The 12273-nt window shown below is 44.1% G+C and overlaps 1 protein-coding gene across 1 annotated transcript in view; it reads left to right on the top strand.

The window, feature by feature from the left end:
- The window catches only part of NOTCH2 (notch receptor 2), a 168730-nt gene that overhangs the window by 147984 nt on the left and 8473 nt on the right, over positions 1 to 12273 (top strand). Inside the window, exons 21-29 of the mRNA XM_031967394.1 lie at positions 1537 to 1721; positions 2719 to 2851; positions 5161 to 5406; positions 6818 to 6930; positions 7688 to 8193; positions 9878 to 10231; positions 11168 to 11310; positions 11426 to 11636; positions 11851 to 11947. Of these exons, the coding sequence (XP_031823254.1) occupies positions 1537 to 1721; positions 2719 to 2851; positions 5161 to 5406; positions 6818 to 6930; positions 7688 to 8193; positions 9878 to 10231; positions 11168 to 11310; positions 11426 to 11636; positions 11851 to 11947 (1988 nt within the window). The remainder of the gene's footprint in view (positions 1 to 1536; positions 1722 to 2718; positions 2852 to 5160; positions 5407 to 6817; positions 6931 to 7687; positions 8194 to 9877; positions 10232 to 11167; positions 11311 to 11425; positions 11637 to 11850; positions 11948 to 12273) is intronic.

The following is a 12273-nucleotide window of genomic DNA, read 5'->3' as shown; positions in this document are numbered from 1 at the left end:
ATCTTCCCCTTTATCTAAAATGATGTCCCTTTTCTTGCATCATAATTTTGTTATTTGCATTAGAGTTTTTAATTTGTCTTACTAATGTCTACTGATGGCAGTTCTTTCATCATCATATCCTTAATACCTAACGTTTAATATTTAATGAATTTGTTTCAATTTTCCGCTCTTCTCCCTACAGCCTCCTCTAGGCAAATAATCCAGTATATATTAAACATTATAAAAATATGTAAATTCAATATATGTATGCATATTTATACAGTTATCTTGCTGCACAAGAAAAATCAGATCAAAATGAAAAAATGAGAAAGAAAATAAAATGCAAGCAAATTAACAACAGAAAGAGGGAAAATGTTTATTGTCATCCAACCTCAGTTCCCACAGTCCTTTCTCAGGATGCAGATGACTCTCATCATCACAAGATCTTTGGATCACATTGGATCCAAGATCCAATGATCTTGGAACTGGCTCTGAATCATTTCATTGTGCAGAGGTCAATGTTGGAAAACTATCCATGCATATGTTTTGAAAACAAAAAGCTTTTGAATTTTATTTTCTTCTCATTTTTTTCCCTTTCTGATCTGATTTTTCTTGTGCAGAAAGATTATTGTATAAATATGTATGCATATATCAAATTTACATATATTTTACCATGTTTAATATATATTGGATTACTTGCCATCTAGGGGAGAGGGTGGGAGGAAGGAGGAAAATTGGAACACGAAGTTTCGCAAGTATCAATGTGTTGAAAAATTATCCTTGCATAGGTTTTGAAAACAAAAACCTTCAATAAAAATAAATTTGTTTAATAGATATTTATCAAGTTAAATTGATTTGGACTTCCTTTTTCTTCTTTTTATCATATCATAAACTAGAGGCATTAAAGGTTCCATCTAGTTTACATGTAGCTTCACTCCCAATATATTTTTCTTGGTACCATTTTAAATGTTTTAAGATGGTGTGCTAGAAAAAGTCCTGGATAGAGCCAGAACATTTAGTTTCCACCCATTTATGCTCTTTACCAGTCATAAGTTTTCTCACCTGTAAAATGGGAATAAATTTTAGGGTTAGGGAATCGGGAGGATTAGGGTTCCCATTTTATATAATAGATTGTTAAAATGAATCCACTTTATCAACCATGCAATAAGATATAAATATAAGCAATGATAGATCCATTTGACTCTTCTGGCACTATTTCTAAAATATGAAAATTCCAGACAGTAAGAACACATTGTTAAAATCTGGCTTTTCTCATCTAAATTGTCTGTTAAACTTTTTTGCCCTCACTGCCATCCCATGCCCCTTGTGATGATGTTCAACACACTTGTACATGAAATGAGAATGAACTCTTCTGTTTTCATGGTTTCTCTATTTCTAGCATTGGATTAAATAGGTCTATGAGATAGTAACTGAAGATATCAATAAAATGGAGTTTCTAGGCTGCTTTTGATTGTTATTATTTTTTTTTTGAGCTTGTCCTTGCCTTGTATTTTATATTACTCTATGATGCAATTCTGTTTCTCTGTTTTTCTGTAGGAGTGTCTGTTGATCGCCTGTGTGAACACTCTGGGACTTGCATTGATGCTGGCAACACTCACCATTGCCAATGCCCCCTGGGCTACACAGGAAGCTACTGTGAGAAACAGCTGGATGAATGTGCTTCTAATCCTTGCCAGCATGGAGCCACTTGCAGAGATTATGTTGGAGGATATAGATGTGAGGTGGGCAAGAATAACCATGTTTTCTTAGCTTCTGGTTAGAGTTAAATTTAATTTAATAGTAGATTTTTTTAGCGTAAAATCAAAATAGAATGTAATATAGTTTGTTTTTGATAGAATATATTGATAATTTGTTTTATCTATTCCAACTTCCCATGAATCAGCTAATGCTTACTAGAAAGTAAGATTCATGAGATAGGAATTATATCTTATCTGCACTTGCATTTTTCCCACTGCCAGCAAGATGCTCTCCATAGTTTAAGTACTTAAATTGTATTGAATTGGATCAACTTCTGGAGCCCTTCCCTTGATAACTAGAATCATATTGCAGTTTCATTCCCAGCCCAGATCTCTACCTTTGAGGGAGTTCCATGGATCTCTGGAGTCTTTTTGGTATCCATCTGGGGACATTTTATTACTAGCCACTTCCACTAAGAAATGTCCATTCCCAACCGCATTTTTGGTTTGTATTTTCAGAGTATACAAACATTGATCATTTTCCCTATCTCATGGTTCTTTTCTTGCTACCTATGGATGTGTCCATATTTCCCCCATCTTTAAAAAAAAAAAAACCTTCACTAGGTCCTACCATCTCCACTAAGTATCATTCAATATTTCTTCCCCCCTTTTCAGTGAATTCTTTGAAAAGTCCTATTTATAAAATCATTGCCTCCTCTGCTAATTCTTGTGGAATGATTAAATTGAGTCAAATTAAAACCCAGGGTACTTGATCCCTTCATTAACTTATCCATTTTTCAAGAATATAGTCATATTCCAGTAGAGATTTGGAGTATTCCTAAACAAAGTAGGAAAATCTGATAGATGCGGATTGATGAAAGTGTGCAGCATTTCTCAGCCACTCTTAGTCCTATGGTCCTGTGTAGGAAAATCTGATAGATGCAGATTGATGAAAGTGTGCAGCATTTCTCAGCCACTCTTAGTCCTATGGTCCTGTATGGTCCTTTAGTCCAAAAGTGACATTTTTCCTCCCTGCTAACAGTGTGTACCAGGATACCAAGGTGTCAACTGTGAATATGAGGTTGATGAATGTCAATACCAGCCATGCCAGAATGGAGGGACTTGCATTGACCTGGTGAACCATTTCAAGTGTTCCTGTCCACCAGGCACTCGAGGTAGGGATGACATGGAATGGACCTTTGCAGAGGGAGAGTAAACCCAACCATTGGAGTCTCTTGGGGAGTTCTGCTATGACTTTTTACCAATATCTTCTTTTTAATTGACTTTAAGAAATAAGAGAAGACTTTTTGATCAGATTTTTCTTATGTAGCAAGATAATTGTATAAATATATATACCTATATTGGATTCACATATATTTTTACCATATTTAACATATATTGGATTACTTGCCATCTAGGGAAGGGGATGGGGGGAAGGAGGAGAAAATTGGAACATAAGGTTTTGCAAGGGTCAATGATGAAAAATTATCTTTGCATATGTTTTGAAAATAAAAAGCTTCAATAAAAAATAAATTCCCCCTCCCCCCAAAAAAGGGAAGAAGATCTGTCCTAAGTTCACTTTGTACAGAATGGAAAACATGAAAGAATTCTGTAAATTCCACAACATAGCTAGCTTGGACCTAAGGATAAATGTGAATGGAAAGATGTGGGTCCTATGGAGACTGTACTCACTGTTTTATTTGTTTATCTTGGATCAGATCATATTAAATTTGAGAGTACTTTGAAATCTGCATGTTTTTACAAAGCACAACAATATTGGCTCTGATAGTATAGGAGAACAGGCAGTTCATTTGTTTGGGTGCCAAAGGAGAACATGTCAAGAAGAATGTCATGTGCCCCAACTCAGTCATCTGAAGCAGTGTATTTTTATCACTGTCCTTTCAAAAGGGTCTTGTTTTCACTCAATAGGCAGATTAAAATATATCCATATGCTGATCTGTCCTAATTGATGGATCTAATGAGGAATGAGGTAACAGGAGAAAACTTAAGGGAGGTGACGTGATGACTCCTGAAATATTTCCCTAAATCAAAGATTCTGAGAAGTTAGAGGCAATCTGGACTGACCTGAGTCTGTGAGTGATCATCCAGCCTTTATTTGAAGAACTCTAATGAACAGGAACCCACTGCTTCAGGAGATATCCCATTGGGTCACTGTAATTTGAGGATGTTGGGAAGAAATTTTTCCCTGATATTAGGCCTAAAATGACTTCTTTGCAACATCTACCCATTGCTCCTGGTTTTAGTCCCTTACTAAAAAACTAAAAAAGGGCGGGGGGAGCAACTTGATCTGTATAGGCCCAGAATTCAAGGGATAGTATTTCTTTGGCATCCGGTTTTGGTTTGATGTAAGGAAGGGCTTTCTTGTCTGAATTGTTTCTTTGTGAATTAGAAAATTCTTAACCCTGGCTCCCCTATGGACTGTGTCATTTTTTTGACCTTTCAATCTTTCTATTTCTGTATCTTCAAAGAGGGATGATAATCCCTGCAGAGCTCATTTGCTTAGCAACTTAAAATCTTTAAGAATGAAGGTCTTCTTCAAAGACAAGGTGTCTCCAGGACAGGACTTTTTATCTACAGGAGGCTTTCAGTAAATATTATTAATAGTGAAAAGGAAGATAATGATGAAAAAACCAGGTCTATAGATTTCCTTTCTTCCTAAGCCCTGTTTTTAATTGCTAGCCTTTGGGGAGATTGAAATTTTTGTTTCTCCAACCTGTTTTATCCAAGTGTTTCATTCACCTCTCTTCACCGTTTAATTTCTAAAAACAAGTTTGCTATTTAATCACATTACTTGTCTAACCAGAGCACTTGCAGTTAAGAACCAAAAAAAAAAAATGTTTGCTGGACATGATTTTATTTAATTCAGACCTGCTCCAAAAGCTTTAAACCTAGAGGCCCATGAGGCAATGGCTAGTAACATACCACCATCCCCTATTCCTGTCTCTCCTTCTCTCTTCCTTTTCCTATTTCTTCTTCTTCCTTTCCAGTCCTTTCTCCTTCTGTTCTTGGGGCCTGTTTGTGATTTAGTGAAAAGAACAATGAATTGTGGCTTAAGGATCTCCCTGTTTTTGTTCCTGAACTGCCATATTAATGGTCACTTGACTAGGTGAGTCACTGAAGCTCTTTACCTTCCTCCTCTGTAAATGAGGGGGCATTAGGCGTGGATGATCTCGAAGGATCTTTCAAACGCTCAAATTCTTTATTCCATTTTCCTCTCCTGCTTCTCCCTGTTCCTTTCCTCCTGTCTTTGCTTGGGCTTTCTCATCAATCCCATGAGAATTGTTCTTCCATAAGGTGGTGATCAATAACCACAGACAATCAGGTTATTAATCCCTGACTTCAAGATCCATTGGAAGTTGAGTTATGGCATCTGATAAGCCCTGAAAGAGTCAGAAGAAGAGCTGACCTTTTGCTAAAATTAATGCAGTTTAGTCACCCCGGCTGGTGTCTGTCTTTCTCTCAGGCCTTCGGTGTGAAGAGAACATTGATGACTGTGCCCCGGATGCCGGAGGTCCTCACTGCCTCAACGGGGGGCAGTGTGTGGATAAGATCGGGGGCTACACCTGCCGATGTCTTCCTGGTTTTGCTGGTGAGCGTTGCGAAGGGGATATCAACGAGTGCCTCTCCAATCCCTGTAACCCCGAAGGCAGCCTGGACTGCATCCAGCTCATCAATAACTACTCCTGCATCTGCCGGAGCACCTTCACTGGTAAGTGAGCAGGGTCCTGGGGGGCTCTCCTTCTGATTCTGCAATAATGGAGGCTTGGACATCCCTCTCAGGGACAGCTAGCCTTATGGGAGGGGAAAAGCCCAGACCCAAGTGGACTTGGGTATTTTCCCCTTAAGTAGCTTAGTCAACAGACTGTATGACAGCATTGCCATTAGAATTTTTGAAAGAATAGTGGATGTAGCTCCCCTACCCACTCCCTTCTGAGCTCCCATAGTCTAGATTCCACTCCCATTTTATTGAAATGATTCTCTTTCCCCCACCTTCATTTAACATTTTATTTTTCTCCAATTCCATGTAAAAACAAATTTTTTAAATGTGGTGGTTTCAAGTTCTCACCTTCCCTCCCCGCTCTTCCCCCTCATTGATAAGGCAGTCAGTTTAATATAGGTTATACGTATGTGGCCACGCAAAACAAAATGAGCAGAAATTCCCTTTACAACGTCTCTGACAAGTGGACATCTTTACTTTGACTGGAATGCCCTTCTTCCAGATTTCCCATCTCCATTTGGGAGCTGCTGACTGGTCAAGAAAGCCAGCAGAGGGCAATATTGTCACGTAGAATTGAATTAGCTGTTCAAATCCAGAACACATTTATTTATTAAATATTCCCTTTTTGTAGAAAAATGAAAAATGACACATTTGCTCCTTTTGAGAAACCCAAAGTATTTTAAGGGACATGATGTATTCAGATGAGGAGGATACCAGGCAGAGTGGAATAAGGTTATATGGGAGAAATGGTAGAACTCAAGAGGAAGATGGCCCAGAGGTCAAGAAAAGTTACATGGATTAAGTAATGTTGGAATAAGGGGGAGCTTTTAAAAATCAGACGCAAGAATGGAGTGCATTCTAGACATGGGCCTGTCACTCAAGAGACCACAGGCTAAGATGAGGAAAACTGGTCCAGTTTTACTAGAAAAACATTCTCTTGTGTCCAGGGAATTTTGTTCAGGTATAGGTTATTTAAATGATCCCTGATGTGCTGTTTTTTTTCATTGAGATTCTGGAATTATATTTCTGTCAGAAAAGTGAGGACCTAGTTAGAGAACCTCTAAACCAAATTCATCCTCTTTTTGGAGGGAGATAGTTAATGCAAGAAGAGGTGATTTATTAAGTGATTCCCTGGAATCCGAGAATCAACAATGTATCTTTATTGGGAAGAGAGAGCTATGATTTTCTGACTCTGAGCCATCACTCTTTGGTTTCTGGCTTTGGTTCTTCGTACAACTTCATGAAGACAGTCAAATGTCTTCCTCGTCTCAGCTCCCTGGCTCTGTAACCAGTGTACGGCCCACTCTTTCCCAGCAGATCTTGGGGCAGTTTGAAGGTACCCTTTGAAGCCACTTTTTGCCTTCGAGGCTGACCCAGGATCTAAGACCAGTTTTCCTTTCAGGTCGACACTGTGAGACCTTCGTGGATGTCTGTCCCCAGATGCCATGTCTGAACGGAGGCGTTTGTGCCGTTGCCAGCAACACCCCCAGCGGCTTCATCTGCCATTGTCCTCCGGTAAGTGCCGTGTCACCGATGCTCCCCTCCTGGCTCGTCCATGTGACATCCCCTAATAGTTTAAACGAATTTCTGACACCATAAAATGGGTTTCTCTATCCCCTGCGCTGTTCTGCAGACTTCCTGCCTCTGCAAAGGCAGTAGCTTCAGCAAAGTGGGAATCATAAAGGGCCCGCAAAGACCAGTCAGACCTCCCAAATGAATCTGAGTTTGAGTCATCTAGACAGGGGATGAGCATGAGTGACACTTGGGGGGTTGAGATGCTTTCATTTCCCCAGGGAGATTTATTTCTCCTCTTAATAACTCCACGTATTCCCAGGGTAATGAGAAAAGGTAACCCAGGCTTGTGTATGGCAGGAAATACTGTATCATTATCATAGCACCATAGGGCCCTAGATTTAGAGTGTAAGGTTCCTTTGAGGATATTTAGCCCATATTTTATAGATGAATAAAATCCCGGGGCCCAAGCTCACTCAGGTGGGAAGTAGCTTGATTCTCATGGTTCTCTTCATGGCAGGAAAAAAAAAATATATATATATATATAAAAGCACGGTTCCTGTTGCTCAGGATTGTTGTCCCCATGTCCTTTAGATTTACCTTCCTCTCACTTAGCATTGTTTCCTGTGACTGGCTGACAGGGGAACAGCCCTCGTTGCTTGAGTAGACCCTGTCTGGGCCAGCAGACCCTGCCCCTTTGCAGACCTCGCCACGGCTTCCCTGCTCTTACCTTGGCCTTCATTTCTTTTTCTCCCCCAAGGGCTTCTCGGGGGCAAGATGCCAGAGTACCTGCGGACACATGAAGTGCAAGAAAGGGGAGCAGTGTGTGCACACCACCTTAGGGCCCCGCTGCTTCTGCCCCCGGCCTGAGGACTGCGAGACAGGATGCGCCAGCAGCCCCTGCCAGCACGGTGGCAGCTGCTCCCCTCAGAAGAAGCCCCCCTACTACACCTGCCAGTGCCCCCCGTCCTTCTGGGGCAGCCGCTGCGAGTTCTCCGCGGGCCCCACCAACAGCCCCCCGCCCGCGTGCCTGAGCCAGCACTGTGCCGAGAAGGCTCGCGACGGCGTCTGCGACGAAGACTGCAACAGCCACGCCTGTCAGTGGGACGGCGGGGACTGTTCGCTCACCATGGAGGACCCCTGGGCCAACTGCTCCTCCCCCCTGCCCTGCTGGGATTACATCAACCATCAGTGTGACGAGCTGTGCAACACGGCCGAGTGCCTGTTCGACAACTTCGAGTGCCAGGGGAGCAGCAAGACGTGCAAGTAAGGGCCCTGCGGGGGTCCTGGGAAGCCCCGCGGCAGCTCTGTCACTAACCCACGCCGGTCTCTCTCCCTTCTGCTCCTAACCGCTCCGGCGCTTCAGCCCCAGCTGCCTCTGCTTTGTAGACCCCCCCCGCCGGGGCCGAGCCCCTCACACCATCCTCCCCTGCTGACCGAGGCTCGGGGGACGCTCGTCCACCTGCACACTCACCCTTCTCTCTCTCTGCTCTGCCTGTCTCTGCCTTCTCACTTGCTGCTCTCCTGACCTCCTGGGAGAGATAACTTTTGGAAGTGGTGTAGCCCTGCTCCTAGGCGGCCTCCTACGCTAACCTGCTACAGGATGGATGGAAAGGTCTGTACTCCCCTCTGCTACCCCTCTCTTTCCCGGGCTCCCCAAGATCCATTCGGAGTTTCTAGTTAGACAAAAGCCCTCCTTGGGGACATGCAAGGGATCCATGGTGTGGAAAGCATCCCACACCACCCAAAACCATTAGCAGGGTTATCTACCTCCAATTAATATTCATAATTTAATTTTAAATTTTTATTTGGATAATTTAATTAAAATTGATTAAATATTTGATGATCTTTCTAGTCCACTTAATGGTTAAGGCAGCAAAGAACAGAAACTCTAATGCCATTGCGTTATGCTTTTGAAGGCGATTCTAAAACTATGTTTAATTTGACAGTTTACAACCCCATGGCATTAGGTTAGAGCACCCAGCTTCTTGTCAAGAGGGAGAACACAATGTAAGGGGCAAGATGAACTTGCTCCAAGGGAACAGTTACTTACTGGCGGGGGTGAAAATCAGACCCTCTTGCCTTTCACTCCCTGACACAGGGTTCTCCCCACTGCATCGGGCAAATGATGCCGGACTGGTATTCTCCAAAAGCTTCTTATTCAGGAGCAGCAGTCACTACTGCAGTATTAGTCCCAGGGCCTGACATTATAGGGAGTAGGACCTCCATCTGCTTCATATCCAGCTCTGTTTGGAAAAGACATGGTTCCCAACTCTCGATTGTTCAGAGTGATCATCCAAGTCTTATTTTTCTCATTCTCCTTTTCTGCATTTAGATTATTTTTGACATTAGAGGGCGATGGAAATCAGAGGGTAATGAAAATAAAAATTGAGGGAAGGCAAATTAGCTGATTTTTGCTTCTCCTCTCCCCCCCCTTTTTTTTTCTCTAACCAAAGATCTTTTGGGGAAAGAGGTTGAGACTTGAAAATGGAATTGGAGACTTTGGGATTTGATTTAACCATGAATGATCAAGAGTTGGCTATTTACTCAGAAGAGATTTAGTTTAACACTGAGCACATAGTACCCTGAGACAGGAACTGGGAGTTGAGACCTCACCATTCATTCATCCTTTCTCTTTCATTCAGCATGTATTTATTGAATATCTGTTCTGGGCTGGGCGCTGTAAAGATCCCAGAAGGAAAAAATATGAATTCTTCATGCTTACGTTCATTTTGGAAAAGCCTTTCAATAGTAATAGAAAGCAGGGTATTGTTAAGGCTAAAATGAGAATGTGAATGGTACAGGTGCTGAAAGAGTAGCTGGAGGAAGGCCTTTAAGGGGAGAAATGGGACAGAAGCTTCAGTAAGGGTAAGTGCACTGGTGATAAAACACCTCCTGAGCCTTTGTCCTTTCTCTCTCTCTCTCTTTTCCCTGCCCGCCTCCTCCCCAGATACGACAAATACTGTGCTGACCACTTCAGTGACAACCACTGCGACCAAGGTTGTAACAGCGAGGAGTGTGGCTGGGACGGGCTGGACTGCGCCACCGACCAGCCCGAGAACCTCGCGGAGGGCACCCTGGTCATTGTGGTGCTGCTGCCCCCGGAGCAGCTGCTCCAGGACGCCCACAGCTTCCTGCGGTCACTGGGCACTCTGCTTCACACCAACCTGCGCATCAAGCGAGACGCTCAGGGGGCTCTCATGGTGTTCCCCTATTACGGCGAGAAGAGCCCCGCCAACCTGAACAGGAAGTCCACGATAAACCGGAGATCCCTCCCCGACGAGCAGGAGCGGGAAGTAGCAGGGTAGGCTGATGGCCAGGTTTATCATCATCATCATCATCATCATCATTACTAAAACACATGGACACAGAGAGCCACTCGAAGTCCAGATTTCAAACAAAACATTTTAACTTGGTCCATAAGCTTTGTTGTATCTAAAAGAGACCATTGATTCAGAGCAGCATCAGCTGTCTGTCTGACAGAGACGGGGGGAGTTTCCTTGGAAGGGTGAATCATACTTACGTGATGTGATTTGCAGTCAGTTCATATCTACCCTCACACACACTCCTCTGCACTTCCCTAAGCTGTGCAGGTGCTTAAAATTCCACTGGAAGTCATTAAAGCTTTTTTAAATTAAGCCTTAACCTCTTTAGGAGCCCTTTAATAGGGCAATGCCCCAAGAGTAGAATAGCCCATTAAGCCATCCGTCTGAGTTAGTTCATCCAGTGCCTGTCAGTAGAGTAAGGAAATAAGGAAGGAGAAGTGTCTAGAGCATGGGATGGGTTTGAATAAGGGCCCTCAGTTGTTTGTTTTGTTTTGAGACAATTGGAGTTAAATGACTTGCCCATGTTAATGGGCAGTCTGAGGCCGGCCTTGAACTCTGCTTCTCCTGACTTCAGGGCCGGTGCTCTATCCACTGTGCCATTTAGCTGCCCTGGAATAAAGGCCCTCTGGTTCTACTAAGATCCAATGGAGAGTGTTGGGGATAAAAATATAAAGGACTGAGGTGTCCAAGGATGAATTTCCCTGAGTTTGGGCTAGTGCCGTCAGACAGGGGCTGGGAACGTGGGTACTTAGGGGCAGGGACCAGGGCCCGAGCTCTTTCTAAAAGCAGTGTCCAGAAGGGAATACAGTGATGACAGGCCCAGGAGAAAGGGGGCTCCTTCATCCCTCTGACGTGGTGACTGCCAGACTGACCAGCTCACCCCCCCGCTCTCATCCTCTCCATTATACTTGCAGCTCCAGAGTATTCCTAGAAATTGATAACCGCCAGTGTGTCCAAGCATCAGACCAATGCTTCAAAAACACGGATGCCGCTGCAGCCCTGCTGGCCTCTCATGCCATCCAGGGCACCCTCTCCTACCCTCTCGTGTCTGTCTTGAGTGAGTGGCGTGGGCCCTGGCAGGGGGGAGCGGGGAACAGCATGGGGACCACTGCAGAGGAGACGGGAATCTGTTGGGTCCTGGCTAATGTGTGGGGTCCGGTGGGCTTCCCCAGGTGAATCTCTGGATCCCAAACCAACCCAGCTTCTCTACCTGCTGGCTGTGGCCATCGTAATCGTCCTCTTGGTAATCCTGCTGGGAGTGATCATGGCAAAACGCAAGCGTAAGCACGGCTCGCTCTGGCTGCCCGAGGGGTTCATCTTACGGCGGGATTCCAACAACCACACGCGCCGGGAGCCCGTTGGACAAGATGCGATGGGACTGAAGTAAGAACTGTCTCCTCCTCGCTCTTCTCGGTGCCAGGAAGCCACAAAGCCCAAACCAGGCCTTGTTAAGCTTTGGGTCTTTAGCTCCATCCTCACATTAATCTGGCTACTCAGTCCGAGTGATTCCTAAGTCATGATCTCTGTCTGGGCATATTTACTCACTTTAGGTCAGTCTGTGACATTCTCCTTTTTTCTTTGTTTAAAAACTCCTTAGAAGCCTGTCAGTCCAAGTGTCGGAGGGTAACTTAATTGACTCCAGCACCAACGAACATTGGGCTGATGATGGCGCACCCCAGCCCAAGAGAAGCAAGGTAACAGCATCCGGCAGAAGCCGTCCCATTCTCTCCAGGCTCGGGGATGCCCTGCTCCCGGAGTAGTCGGGGGCTGTGGAGGGCATGTGATTGGGGGAGGAAGGGGAAGGGTCTTCCCTAAGGGACTCCATTGGTATCCTGCTGAAGCAGTGGTGAGAGATCAGAGCTCCGGCAGGAAAAAGTCCAGCAGCATCCCTGGCTCCCACATATCCTCCAGCCACAAAGTTCAACCTGCTGGGCAAAGAGCTAGTCTCATCCCAGCTCCATCTCCCAGTGGTCTTCTTGAGCACTAAAGAGCTCATTTTGAATCCCCAGTGCCTTGGAGT

Source organism: Sarcophilus harrisii, chromosome 4 (genome assembly GCF_902635505.1).
Source record: "Sarcophilus harrisii chromosome 4, mSarHar1.11, whole genome shotgun sequence".
Lineage (NCBI taxonomy): Eukaryota > Metazoa > Chordata > Mammalia > Dasyuromorphia > Dasyuridae > Sarcophilus > Sarcophilus harrisii.
The sequence above is the reverse complement of the archived record's forward strand: the minus strand, read 5'-3'. Positions and strand labels throughout refer to the sequence as shown.